Source organism: Pseudopipra pipra, chromosome 6 (genome assembly GCF_036250125.1).
Source record: "Pseudopipra pipra isolate bDixPip1 chromosome 6, bDixPip1.hap1, whole genome shotgun sequence".
Classification (NCBI taxonomy): domain Eukaryota; kingdom Metazoa; phylum Chordata; class Aves; order Passeriformes; family Pipridae; genus Pseudopipra; species Pseudopipra pipra.
In genome coordinates this window covers 40,932,481-40,946,391 of record NC_087554.1, presented here as the reverse complement: position 1 = coordinate 40,946,391, position 13,911 = coordinate 40,932,481, and the positions used below count along the sequence as shown (strand labels likewise).

Here is a 13,911-nt window from a genome sequence, read left to right as displayed (position 1 = left end):
GATTGATTCCCTGTTGGCTGCCATAAAAGATGGTAGGAGAGCAGCCACTTCATAATTTTCATGTTGGTGGGTGTGTTTTTCATATATAAAGGAGGGACAGTGAGGGTTTAGGTAGCTTTGATTGGGTTGAGCTACGTGGCTTGCAGATGAACATGTGCATATCTTGCTGAAGGGCAGAACTGAACTGTAACACCTTAGTATTGCCATCTCCTTCCCCCAGCTGAGCCATTAGTGAAGCTGTTTGACCGTCATCTTATGGCTTCCTCTAAAGTCAGCATGTTGCAGCCTTGTATTGTTATCTCCTTGGCCACCTATCTCACAGAGCTTTAGACCTCATCCCTATAAATACCTTCACAATCCTGGCAATGAGAGTACTTACCACACATAAGGACTAAGGGACCTTTTTGCAATAGGGGAAATAAATGCTGATGATAGTTATGGACAAGAACAAGAATATACATAAGTGCCAGCGTACTGACATTTTCCAGAATTTTTGTGGCCCAGTTGACCAGGAATCAGTTTACAAATCTTGTCTTCAGGAAGGAAGTTATGTAAGAGTTCACAAGTTAAACTTTCTGGAGCAGCTTGCACTCTTGAATGTTGCATCTCTTTTCCCATGTTTTCCTTCCACATTCAGCTTCTTTAGTGGGAAGAGAAACACTGCTGTGGGCGAATGCTAGTGCAGTGTCATTTTCTCATGCAAATGTAGTGGCATCAGACACTTGAAGCTACATATTAACTGTGCTCTTAGAGTATTTTGCTAAAGCGTTGACAGTGTAAAGTCATGAGTGAGGAAGCTCTGTAGCAATCTTTTGGCAGTGGTCTTTGTCAGGTAAGTTTTTCAGGGTTACATTTTCATAGGATGAATTGGTTCTAATGAAGCTTCGGGCAGTGAAGAGCACTGGGGTCCAGAGTGAAAATACTTGAAAACTCTGTACTGTGTTGGAACCAGCATGATTTGAACCTAAATCCCAAATTCCCTTGCCTCCAACATCAATAACCTAACAAGCTGTCTGTTACTATCTCTCTTCATCATGTTTACCCCACAACATACACACGAATCCTGTAGTTTGGAAGGTCTTGTCTTTATCTAAACATTACCTGGAAATTTTTGAAATTCACGTTTCCAACAGTACAGGACAACTATTTTCTGCTCATTTAATTAGTAAGCAAGTGAAGCAGTATTACAAATGTAAATGCAAATACAAAACAATTCTTTACCTGCTCTAAGAAAATTATTCATGCTGGATAGGAGAGACTCTTCTATACATCTTACAAAAGACAGCTTTCCCTTTTAATTGTGAGAGAAATTCTAGGGTAACATAAGAAATGTATTAATCTCCCCAGTGGCATTGCAGTGTATGTGCTCAACATAATATGCTCTTGTGTTTGCAGGGATTTTTGTGAACAAAGTTGAATAAAGTACAAATTATGAAATGAGAAATGTGACAGTTTAGAGGCAATTTAAAACTGATTTGCATCTTGCTTTTGTTTTTTTCATGAGCTCCCTGGATTGTTTCATAAAATTTTATTTTGTGCACAACTGAAAGTCCACATTGACCTGAAGAGGGCACCCACACACCACTGAAACCGTGTTTCAGGAGGTTATGAATGGCCTAGTTTGGTTTTTAATATTCTAAGTAAAGATTTTCTTTAGGCTTTAATAGGTCGGTGCCTTTACAGTATGAAAAGCATTTTCAGAAGATAGCAGTAAAGTTTTCATGCATCTCTATTATGTGGTTGGTTATTGAAGATGCAGTTGAAATTTTCAGAAAAGGACCTAGGGGTACTGATTGACAGGTGACTGAACATGAGCCAACAGTGTGCCCAGGGGACCAAGAAGGCCAGTGGTATCCTGACCTGTATCAGAAGTAGTGTAGGCAGCGTGACCAAAGAAGTGATTGTCCCCCATACTCGGCGCTGGTGAGGCCACACCTTGAATCCTGCATTCAGCTTTGGGCCCTCACTATGAGAAAGACACTGAGGTACTGGAGCATGTCCAGAGAAAGGTAACAGAGCTGCTGAAGGATCAGGAGCATAAGTCTTACGAGGAGCAGCTGAGGGAACTGGGGTTGTTTAGCCTGGACAAAAGGAGGGTCAAAGGAGACCTTATTGCTCTCTACAGCTCCCTGAAAGGAGGTAGTAGAGAGGTGGGGGTCGATCTCCCAGGCAACAAGCAATAGGAGAAGAGAAGATGGATTCAAGTTGCACCCGAGGAGGTTTAGATTGGATATTGGGAAAAATTTCTTCACAGGAAGAGTTGTCAACAGGGTTGGAACAGGCTGCCCAGGTAATGGGTGGAGTCACCATTCCTGGAGGTGTTTAAAAGACATGTAGATGGGGCACTTACGGGTATGGTTTAGTGGGGGGGTTTGGTGGTGCTGGGTTAATGGTTGGACTCAATGACTTTAAAGGTCTTTTCTACCTAAATGATTCTATGATTCTTATTTAAGAGAGCTCAGGCTTAGTATTTAACAGGCTTGGAAGTAAAGCGTCCTTTAATCTCACCTTGCTGCCATCAGCCGATAGGTAATTTAGTGTGCCTTCCCTGAGAGTAGATGTGTATTGTAGTGATCCAAGAAATCTTACTGCACTTGGATTTGTCCCTTGATTATTAACTGAGAACTGGTTTTAGCCAGTTCTCAAAAAGCCACCGTTCTCAAAAAGATGCTTCTAAGAATCCTCATTTAGACTTTTATGTCTGTGTTTTGGAAGACTTTGCAACAGTTCAGACAGCTCTAGTTTAATTTGTAAATGTGAGTGCTTAGTACCTTTGAAATGGTGGAATTGTTGAGATTTATAGGACTTCTTACTATAGCTGTAAATGGAAATAGTGGCAGACTGGTCTCAAAAGACTTAAGAGAGCTGCTATGTAACATTTGCAGAGTTACCAACTGGTGTTTTGACTCTAAATTTGTTCAAAAGTAGTAATTAAAACCTGACCATTTAGAACTTCTTGAATTTCTTAAAATACTTCTGAGGTCAAAAAGTAAATTGCAAGAATCCACCCAAAAGGTTTTTTCAGAGCTTTTGTGTTCTGATTTTTTGTGACTTTCATATTTTTTGGTCTTTCTCTGAGGTGGCACAGAGCTACAGGAGGAGAGTTTGCCCAGCTCTTCTTGGGAATGCCAGTTGACCTTTACTCGGTGTCAAATCAGACCCTTAGTGGATTTGTTTCTTCCTTTCATCATTTTGATATGTCTGAGCTTCACTGACAGATACTGATTTGTTAGTTGTGTCACTTGTATTTTACTGTTCCTCTCCCCTTTGTCTGCTCCACTGAGGTAGGAATCATACAGGAACTGCACCACTGAAATTTTATTTACTTCTGAAAATTTGTAAGTTAGTATTTGGCAGCTGTCAAAAACTCGTGAGTTTTGTCTGGTTGATGTAAATCTTGCTATACAGCATCTCATTTCTGTATGCATGAATATGAAAGACTGTAGTTGTGGGTTGTGCCTGAATTCATGTAAACATATGAAAATTTATGTAAATGTACAGTCTGCTGGTTTTTTTTGGTCGGAGAATTTCAGTAATGGTGTGCTTCTAAGGTCTTTCTAAATTTATAAAACGTTTATTCAGTGGAACATATTGTGCCTTAAAATGCTTTTTCTTCACAATGTGCATAATCAGTTCTTCTTGTTTCTCTTATTTTATAGGAGTCTGGAGCACCCATTCTTACTGATGATGTCAGCTTGCAAGTATTTATGGATCATCTGAAGAAACTTGCTGTCTCTAGTGCTGCCTGAGATTCTGCAGTGCACTAAAGGCACAGATAATCTGCAGCCATATTTCAGCTTTTTCTCCTTTACCCTTTCCCATGTCTCAGTTGACAGAATGCTCTGATATGCACAAGCTGCCTGACTAGATGTAAAGCAGTGTTGTTTTCAAAGAAAAGCTTTTGTTATCAGCAAATGTTTTAATGTGAACTACAGTTTGTAAAAATGACAGGTAGTAAATTAAGTTATAAGCAGAGGAAAAAGAACAGTTATTTTGATTACTGTGATATTATAATTACTTTGGGATCATTTGCAACAATTTTGAGATGTAATTTCAGTTTCCTTTTTAAAGCGTTGGGGTTGATTCTGCTCAGCACTACAAAGGCCCATTGAACAAGAAAGGAAATCCTTGGTGATGTTGGGCTTTCCAGACTGCCACATGATTACTTTTGCTTACTCAGTTTGAGCATGGAGTGAACAAAGCACCAACAAAAACCATATAAAAATGATATTAACTCAGTCTTTTTACTTAGGCTGATGAACTTTCATTGCCTGCAGAGATATTACTGTTCATGTATTGTGTTTATTTTAGGGGTATTTAATTTCAAATATTCCTTCCCATTTACCCGATTCGATTCTTTGGGAACAGAGTTTTTCTTTATTTCAACACAGAGAATTTGAACTGAAAAGTATAAAATCTGTTGTTGCACGAAATTTAAATCCACGTGTATTTTGACAAAAAAGTATTATCAAACACAGTTAACAGGTGAATATGCTCAAAAAAAAATAGTTCTACTTTTAGCTAAAAAGAAATCCTACACTACCAAAGTGAACTGACTAAGAGTACAGCCTTGATTTTTGTCTTGGCAAGTATACTTAAAAAAAAAAATCCACCTTTTTTACTATTGCCTTATAATGTTACTACACTAATGCATGACACTGCACATCTGCTTTTTGTTTCTGCATCTTTTTTATTATGAGTTCCACAGGCTGTAGTTCTTTTTGAAACAGTATTACATAGCATGTGATGTAATTAATTTGCTATTTAGTTCATACTTAATTTTTTTTTGATGGGTAAATTAGTAGACTTTCCCATTTACTTGTTGAAGTTTACACATAAAACACGTTTACATAGGTAATATGACATTTTGACAAGCCAAGATGTGAAGTGTGGTAGTGGGCAGTAAAAAATTGTGCCAAGTCTAAAGGAAGAAGGTTTTCGCATAGGAAATTCAGTCGTTTACTGGTGTGAGAAGCATGAGGGTGGTTTTTCTGTAAATTCTTAAAAACTTGATTAAATCGATTGTTCTCCATTTCCTTGATCTAAATGAGATGAACTCCATTTGCCTCAAAACAAATAAAATACATGTTTTTCTCTCACTTTTGTATTTATTGCGCTGATTTCTGTTGGTTCTTGAAATGAAATGTGGAAATAAAGGTAGTAATGACAAAATTTAAAATAACTGCACCACTTTTATTCATGTAATAATTGGTATCAAACTTCCAGAGGTACTGAACTGTTTACACTAGTTTAGAAGATGATAATTCAGTAGCCCTCTTGACTTTGTTTTGTTTTAGCTAATAAACAGCTTAATTTTTCTTACAACACCAAATATGTCCAATTTACTTGGCAGTTAAGTACTGTTTGCCTAGCAAATCAATTCGTCACCAAGTCATGATAATGGATGGGGTTTTTTGTGCTTTCCTTCCATTAACCAGCTTTTGCCTTGTAATAATTTTTTTTTAATCCAAATTTTTGGCAACATTAGCTTATTTTGTACCTTTGGGTATTTAACATTGTCAAAGATCTTTTGGAAATGGGAGAGAACAAGAGGACCATTGCACCTAATCAGTATCCTTGGTGTCGCACAAATGACTTAAGCAGCTCTGCAGAATACTGAGACAGCTGGGAGCTGTGTCATGGCATGAAACAGGTAAAAGGAGAGTCTAGTTGGAGGCCTGTCTCTAGTGGTGTCCCCCAGGTTTCAATACTGGGCCCAGTGCTGTTTAGCATATTCATCAATGATTTGGATGAAGGGGCAGACACCTTCTCATCAAGTTCACTCATGACACAAAGCTGGGAGGAGCGGCCGATATCCCTGGGGGATGTCAAGAGGAAGGAACCAGGCTCTTCTCAGTTTTGCCAAGCAATAGGACAAGAGGCAACAGAAGGAAACTGATGCACAGGAAGTCCCACCTGAATATGAGAAAGAACTTTACTGTGTGGGTGACTGCACACTGGAACAGGTTACTCAGAGAGGTTGTGGAGTTTCCCTCATTGGACATATTAAAAAACCAGTCTGGATGTAATTCTGTGCCATGTGCTCTAGGATGACCCTGCCTGAGCAGGAAGGTCGGACAAGATGACCCATTGTGGTCCCTTCCAACCTTATCCATTCTGTGGTTCTGTGAAAACAGGCAAACCTGAGGCAAGGAAGTTCAGTGTCAGGAAAGAGAAACATGATTTTGCAAGGCTAGAGCAGGCACAAGTGTCTTTGCAGCTGAGGTATGGTACTGGTGACTTGTAGACATTATGGAAGAAGCTCTTTCAATGGCAAAACCGGTGACTTTGCTGCATGGAGTCCCTGAGGGCTGTATATTCTAATCACTACCGCCCCCTTGTCCACAGAGCAAGTAATTTCATTAAAGAAAGCAATCAGATTGTCAGGCCTGATTTGCCCTTTGTAAATCCACATTTTTCCTCACTGTCTACTTGTCCTTCATTTGTTTCAAAATGGATCCTAAGGAGTTGTCCTAAGTCTGTCTAGGGACTGAGCTGAATCTGGCCAGCATGTAGTTTCTCATATCTTCCTCTGTAGCCTTCTTAAAGATGACTGCAAAATTTAGCCCCTTTTCAATGTACCTTCCTGGATCATCACATGTTCTGAGGATGATATGGCTTCACAATCACATCACCCATCTTTTTCACCATCCTTCCGTGGGTCCCATGTATCTCTGTAGATGTGAATATACCCAATGTCTCTAAATAGTCCTTCACTCTCCTACTTTTGTGTTTCCTCCTTTCTTGAACTGCAGTTGTGTATGGAGGTCTGAAATTTTTTTGAAGACTGAGGCAAAAAAAAAATTCAATATTTCAGCCTTTGCTATATTGTTTGACACCAGGTTGTTTTCCCCATTCAACATTGGTTTCACATTTCCTTTGACCCTCAGTTTGCTATTAGCCCACTTACAAAATTCTTTTTCTTCTACTCTTTGTGCCCCTTGGCAGCTTGAGCTCCAACTGGGCTCCATCTTTCCCGATTCCATCCCTAATTGCTTAAGCAATAATTTATACTCCTCCTTTGTTGCCTGTCCTTGTTTCTGCTTCTTGGAGGTTTTCTTTTTTTTTTTTTTTTTTTTTTTTTTCATTTTAATTCATTAACAACTCCTTGCCTTGCCAATTGGGCCTTCTGCCAAAGTTTTTGGTTGCATACAAAATCAGCCTGTAATTAGAATTCAAGGGTATTTTGTTAGTACATCTATCTTTTTATTATTTTTAGACTAAATTCTGCCATTGGCCAACTCACAGATCTTGTGACCCAGTTTTTATGACAATCCTGCCTTTTAGAAACCACTTTAAATCTGAATGATTCCCCTCTTTGGAATTTTTGCCTTAATGCAATGCAGATGTAGTTAAGGTGACATTTACTTGTAACCTTTGCAAGAAGCAAATGTAGCTCAGACCCAACTGACCTATCTTTATTCAGATTACTGAATACTTGCAATATTTCTAAGTCTGTAGTCTCATACACCGTGGAATGTGTTTATTGTACATGCATAATGCATAAGGTCATGGCTTTTGGTAGACTCAGCTTTTGATGAAACAATGCTTTTATCTTTGAGCACAATAACCAAGCTACACAAACTGGGAAAAGAAAGTCTTTGTTCTCTATCATCGGCTTGGAAGTCTCATGTCACAAGAACTTTATTTTGATAGGAGGTTTTATGTATGTGAGGACTATGGAGACCCTGTTAAGTTCTTCCCATGTTAAACAGAATTGAAGATTTTTCTGGGGGGAAAAAGAGGCATCGAAGGTCAGCATACTGACTAGTGTGAAGTCAAGACTTGTTCCATACCATAAGAGTACTGGAAGAGTGGGCTCAGCAGTGAAAAAAGGGTGGTTTTGACTGAAGGAAAATTGATATGAACAAGATGATAGTGGTAACTTGGGATCACTGAATGAATTTTCAGATTCATTATAGTAATAAGAATATGTTGACTCTCTGTTTTGAGAAATAGATTGAAAAGATCCTTGCTTGTTTTGTTTGTTTGTTTTCCTTTCCATTCAAAACAGAGAATGAAATACAGTGTAACTTTGTTTTATTAAGGAAATGTACCTCACTGATAATCTTCCATATGTAATGAAGAGTCCAGTATCTCAGCTGTGGTTAGAAATCTGCCACAGGTGTTTTGTGCAAGTTGCCTCCAGGTTGGTTGTGCAGACCAATCCTTGAGAAATTCCTGAGTACAGCATGATGTGGTAGGCTGCAGGGAGGGTTTTGTGCCACTGCAGACATTTCCTGACACAAGTGAAAGACGGCGTGTGGAAGCAGGCCAGGAAAAAGATTGGAGCAGTTGCCACTTAAGGCTGGCAAGTAATTTTCCTTGAGGAATCTCTGGTATGACTACATGGTCTTTATGCTTGACATGAGAAGAGAAATCTTTTTCATTATCTTTGGGTATCTTAATGGTGGTATCCTGTAGAAGGAAAACCAAAATGAACTGGTAAACAAGTAAACTCCATTTTCCCCAGCACTACAGTTTTAATAACAAGAGGAAGATAATCTGATCCCAAGTGAATACTCCCCAACATGTTAAGGGGAAAGTGTGACATCTCAATATTCTGGCCTGATGCATATGACAATGTAATAATGATCTTCAAATGCACAAAACCAAAGCCGATTGTCGTTCTCTGTAGAGTTTCCTGTCTAAATGCAATGCTCTCATAGGATTGTTACTGATATATTTTAACAACTCTCCTCAGACCCACAGTAACTAAGGTTGCCTTTGGACTTTTTTTGGACAATGGACTCAATTCCACTGGTGTTTGAAATGGTACAGTCTACAGCATGTCCAGTGCTGTTAGAGATCTGTCTCAAATGAGGTCACTGTACTGATTAAAATTTGAGTAAAAGTTTAAAGAGTTAACCTCTCTGCTCTCAAAAGGGGTCTTCAGCTCACGCCTAGGCCATAAACAGTGTTGTGGCCTGGTGAATTTAGTTTGTCTACGTGCTAGTAGTAGTTTGTGTGATAATAATTTAGCCATATCAAGCCTCAAATTTTGAACTTATTTTAGGCTCTTTTTTTGTTTTTCTCTTCAGCTGTATTGCTGAAATTGTTTTAAGAAACTTTTGATTTGCCTGAAATTTGGTTTATGATGAGCTGACTTCTGTCCCAGCTGCAGTAGCAAAATGACTCAGTGTGTGTTGCTTACCCAGTGTTTTTGGGCTTGTTTCAGTGAATTGGCTTACAAGTTTAGTTATGCAATGGTTGTTTAGATTTAAAAGTTCTTCTCCATGTATAAAATGAAACTGTCTCATAATGTGATACCACACGTGTGACATTTTCAAACTTCTCTTAGATCTTGAAAATATTGTGTCATACCTGTATAGGCATTCCTGTTACAGAAAAAAAAAAGCAGTTATAAATAACTCAGTTGTTTTGGAAGGATTTTTTTGTATGCCTGGAGAAGTATAAGACCTGGAACAGAAAACAGATAAAATAGAAAAAGTTGTCTTTCATAACACACCAACATAAAAAAAAAATTCTTTAAAAACTTCTGTTACTAATACAGCTGTACAACAGCAGACATGAAATGTTTTTTCAAAAATACATTACATCTAAGAGTAACCGGTTTTCTATCCAAATATCTTGTGATCTTCAGCACATTAATTTCGTCTTTCCAGGTGATGTTTCCAGAGTGTGGATGAAAGTGTGTTACTATACACTGTGGGCAGGGATCCTGAACTGAATGCCATCCATGGTGCTAGTTAAAGTAATCCTAACAGTACTTCAACTTGTGTGGGGATTCAGCCTGGGCTCTGCCTTTCACTAGCTGTCAGAGATAAGGTGAGGTGTGTCATAGTTCATATCAAGAAATCCTCCAGGACCACTCTGTTGCTGCCATGATCCCAAAGACTTTTTCTTGGTCTATTATGAAAGACTTTCACTAATGCTGATAAAATGAAGAGCTGTAATTACGGTGTTCAAATATAACCCACTTTTCTCAAGCTTACCAGCCTCAACTCTTTTCCTACCCAGGCTTAGTTGATTTGCTATTTAACATTTTTATTACTGCTCAGTATCCACAAAGGGTTTTCAGTGACATGACATATGAATAGATATCTGTGCATGACTCCCAAATCTTACATGAAATTTTAGGCTATGATTTAAAATATTTAAAATACTTCTGAAACCGCTTATAATAATAACACTGTTTCACAACCACAGGTCTGTCATATAAGCTGTTCTGTGGAGTTTCCAGTCTAAAGCTTTAGGGAGTGAAGCAGACCTGTTTATTAGCTAATCCTATGATAAACTGCAACAAAAATAGGAAATATTCATGTCAGAGTAAAATTTTCATGTACATGCAGTATTAGGAAACTTCTGTTACAAAGATACCTCTAGGTCTAGGACAGTCTTGTTCCAATAATTAACAGTAAATTATTATTTCTGCCCTTGTAACTCTTTCAGCCTTCAGCCAAGTCCCTGCAAAAGTTACTGTTATTTCTTTTTTCCTTTCAGTTGGCTTATGCAGGACAGATTTCTGACTATCTTGAACTGATCCTCTCACATGTGGAACATGGCAAAGTCTAATTTCTTAGATGATATCAGTAAAACAACATTACCAGACAAGATATACAAGATACCTCTTCTACAGTAGCTGCTCATGTGCAAGTTCCCACAGGAAAATAGGCAGCAATCTCCCCTGTGTGCTGATCAGACTGAGATCGAATAGATTAGTTTTTAAGTTTACTATTTTGACTGAACTTTTTTAATAATGTTCTTTTCACTGTTTTCCCTCTTCCTATCAGCTCTTCTTTGTATCCTTAGTAATGGGAACATGCCTTTAGTCATAAAGTACACAGAGTCAGACATTTCTAAAGCATGCTGTTGAATGGAAGTTAGTATGTTTGAGTGGGAGCTAATTACAATGATTGGGAGATAGATGGCTCAGTGACAGGCCCAGAACTAGGGAAGCTATTTTGTCAAGTAGATTGGTGTTGTAAGTGATAGCTTATCTATGCTAATTAATTTACACATGATTTATGTTAGAATGAATTCTGTTCTGGTAACATGAAGGATTTTAATTCTCCAATTAGTTTAATTTTGGCTGACACATGGTATGTTTTGTCTGGCACTAGTTAAGGACATTCACAGGAGTGGAATAGACACACTATTTTTATTCTTTGAAGTGTTCTGTGATGCTTATAAATATTCCATTGACTTTTATTTTAAAAATTAATTTCTGATATAATGAATTGGAGTATCAAGTTAAATAATCAAAAAGGCACATTGTTTTCCCACCAGTTTTCAATGTATACACACACAGAGTACTACACAGCTCTCTAAAAAACAAGCCCTGCAGCTATGGTGACTTTGATGTAACTGGTATCTGTGTGTTTTGATGGTTGACTGCTCTCGGGAAGGGTTCTGAACAGACTCTATGGACTGATTCAGAAGCTGGAAGACTTCCAGATGGTGAGGTCAGACTTGACCTCAGCACCTTGAACTTATTTGTAGTTGTGTCATTCACCTTGGGTTTTTAAATTAGTTTTCCTCCTCACCTCATCAAAGGAGGCCGGTTGGCCCTGCTTATCTGCATGACTGGTTTCTCCCTGCTCGTCCCCCCAGTTCCTGCCCCCAGTTCCAATACTTCCTGTTAAGAAGGAAAATGACCTTTTAAGTCTTACTTTCTCTTCTTCTACTAGAATTAGCCCTCTGAACAACTTTGACATTTGGTTACAGTAAATATGTTTGCAAAGCAATAAAATTAGTCACAGTTTTCATGGTGACTTGGGATCTGTCACTTGAAAGACATCTCTACCCTGAGTGTTTGTCTGCCACTGTGCGGCTTCACTTAAGAACAATAAAAAAATGGGCAGCATTATTTCTATACATGCCTGTTTTGCCATAGAAATCTAAGTTCTATGTTTATTTCACTCACAAAACCATGCGAAGTATGAATGTTTTATTTCTAGCTTAGTAACCTTCAGGAAAATTACAGATTCTGTTTCCTGCCAGGATGGGAGATGTTTGCACTTAGCTATGAGAGTTCTGTTAATATTTTTGGGAGCAGTGAGTAGGAAGAGGAAAGTGAAAAGAGAGTGGAAATAATCTCTCCGTGCAGGTTTAACTTCAAAGTAAGGTAGCTGGCACAAGAAGAGACAAACATCTTGAACTGGATTGAAGGAAAGGAAGATGGAAGTGTTTCATTTTTCTGTACATTCATATAAAAATTTTGAAACTACATTACTTATATTTCAATTTTAATAAATTTTTATTTACTTTTTAGCTTAATATCTCTTTAATGGTGATTTTTCCAGGTAGCTGCAAAGTATCAGTACAAAATATCATATTTTATTTGTTTTTTGGTGGAAGAGAAGTGCCAGTTTGGGAATTGATAGCAGAATAATCTCCATGAGTGAGAGATTTCCCAGAATAGACTGGTGACACCAGGCAAAACGGCAAGCAGGACAATGGAGAGGAGTGCTTAAACTGCGAGAACCACAGGAGGAACGTTTAATAGGAAACACTAAGAGAACTAATGAAGAAATGTAGATTGGGTTATGTTTAAAAAAATATTAATCCCATCTTGATACAGATGGTGTTGGGAAGAGCATGTTGTAAGGCTTACTAGCAGGTTCTTAATCACATCTAAATGAACACCCACTTATTGCTGAGTTAGTACATCCCTTGGAAGCAGAAAAGATCATTTGATGAAACTGGTTAAGCAAACTACTTAAGGATGTGCTGAGGTTCTTGGCTTCATAGTGACAGGGTCTTTTGCTTACATGCCCTACTTATTATTTATTATAATTTACAATTTTTAGCTGCATATGTGATTACCAGGACTTATGAATTATGGTCTAAATATTAGAGTCTTGTTCTGAAAGCTATAGCCTCCCAGATAATGCATCCAATCTATCCTTCCTGACCTCCACTGGCTACCTGGGAATTTCTAAAAGTAGTACAGGGATGACCTGCAAAGGAATTTTTCTTCACTGAGACTTTTGCTGAAATATTATGTTTCTCTCTAGAAAAGCTGAAATTATGTATTTAATTGAACCGCCAACTTTAGATAGATGCAATGTAATGTTTAATGACACAGAGTTCCACAGTTTATCCATGGAGTTGTAACACATGTCCCTATGCTGTTTGCTAATGCCCTGTGTTCTCCCTTGGAGTGATGAGCCTTGTGCTTTGTCACCTGTGCAAAGCCTCGTGCTACAGTGCATTATGGTGTATTATGGGAGACTGGACCTGTTTGAAAGAAGTGACTGAGGTTATGAAGTACCTGAAAGACAGATATTATGAGATGTTATGAACCATACATGAGACAGACCTGTTGAGTAGTCTCCCATTCACTGAAATAGTGTCTTTATGAGGCACACCGACCTTAAGGCCTTGAAACTTTCTGGAGTTTGACTCCTGAGCAACCAATTGTAGCAAAACTCTTCATGGAAAGGAAAGAGGCAAATCACTGAAAAGTTAATTCCTCAGGGATACCCAGGCCAATGGAAAATCTTATTACTGAGAGGAAAAAAGTTCCACCCAAACTCCCTTCCCTGTCATCAGCAAAAAGTAATTTCATTACAATTCAAAGATTTTGCTGTGTGGGATGTCAACACATATGAAAGCCAGGCACTAATGTTCTAGCTCTTGTCAGATGGGATTGCAATTTAACATTTAAATGGATTAGTCTGTCCATAAATCTATTTGTGGCTATTTCTGATCTTCTCCCAAGAAAAGCAAGGAAAAGTGATCTCTTAATCATGCTGTTACAAATGTTTTTTATTTTCCTGGTTTCGTGAAGAGAAAAGGTGTGTTTGCTTCTTCTTTTCCCTTCATTTGTTAAACAGAAACAACCTTTCTGTTCGTAACTAGGCTGATAACATTGTGTGAGCATTTGGCAATGACCGCATGCTCTGCGGATTGTGTCAGAGGTGGGTAGGTCTCTTCTGTCAAAGC

General features: G+C 38.2%; 1 protein-coding gene across 1 annotated transcript in view; it reads left to right on the top strand.

Moving 5' to 3' along the window:
• SEC23A (SEC23 homolog A, COPII coat complex component) overlaps window positions 1-5,099 on the top strand; it is a 33,477-nt gene extending 28,378 nt beyond the window's left edge. Inside the window, exon 21 of the mRNA XM_064658658.1 lies at window positions 3,660-5,099. Coding sequence (XP_064514728.1) covers window positions 3,660-3,749 — 90 coding nt within the window. The 3' untranslated portion in view covers window positions 3,750-5,099. The remainder of the gene's footprint in view (window positions 1-3,659) is intronic.
• The last annotated feature ends 8,812 nt before the right edge of the window (window positions 5,100-13,911 follow it).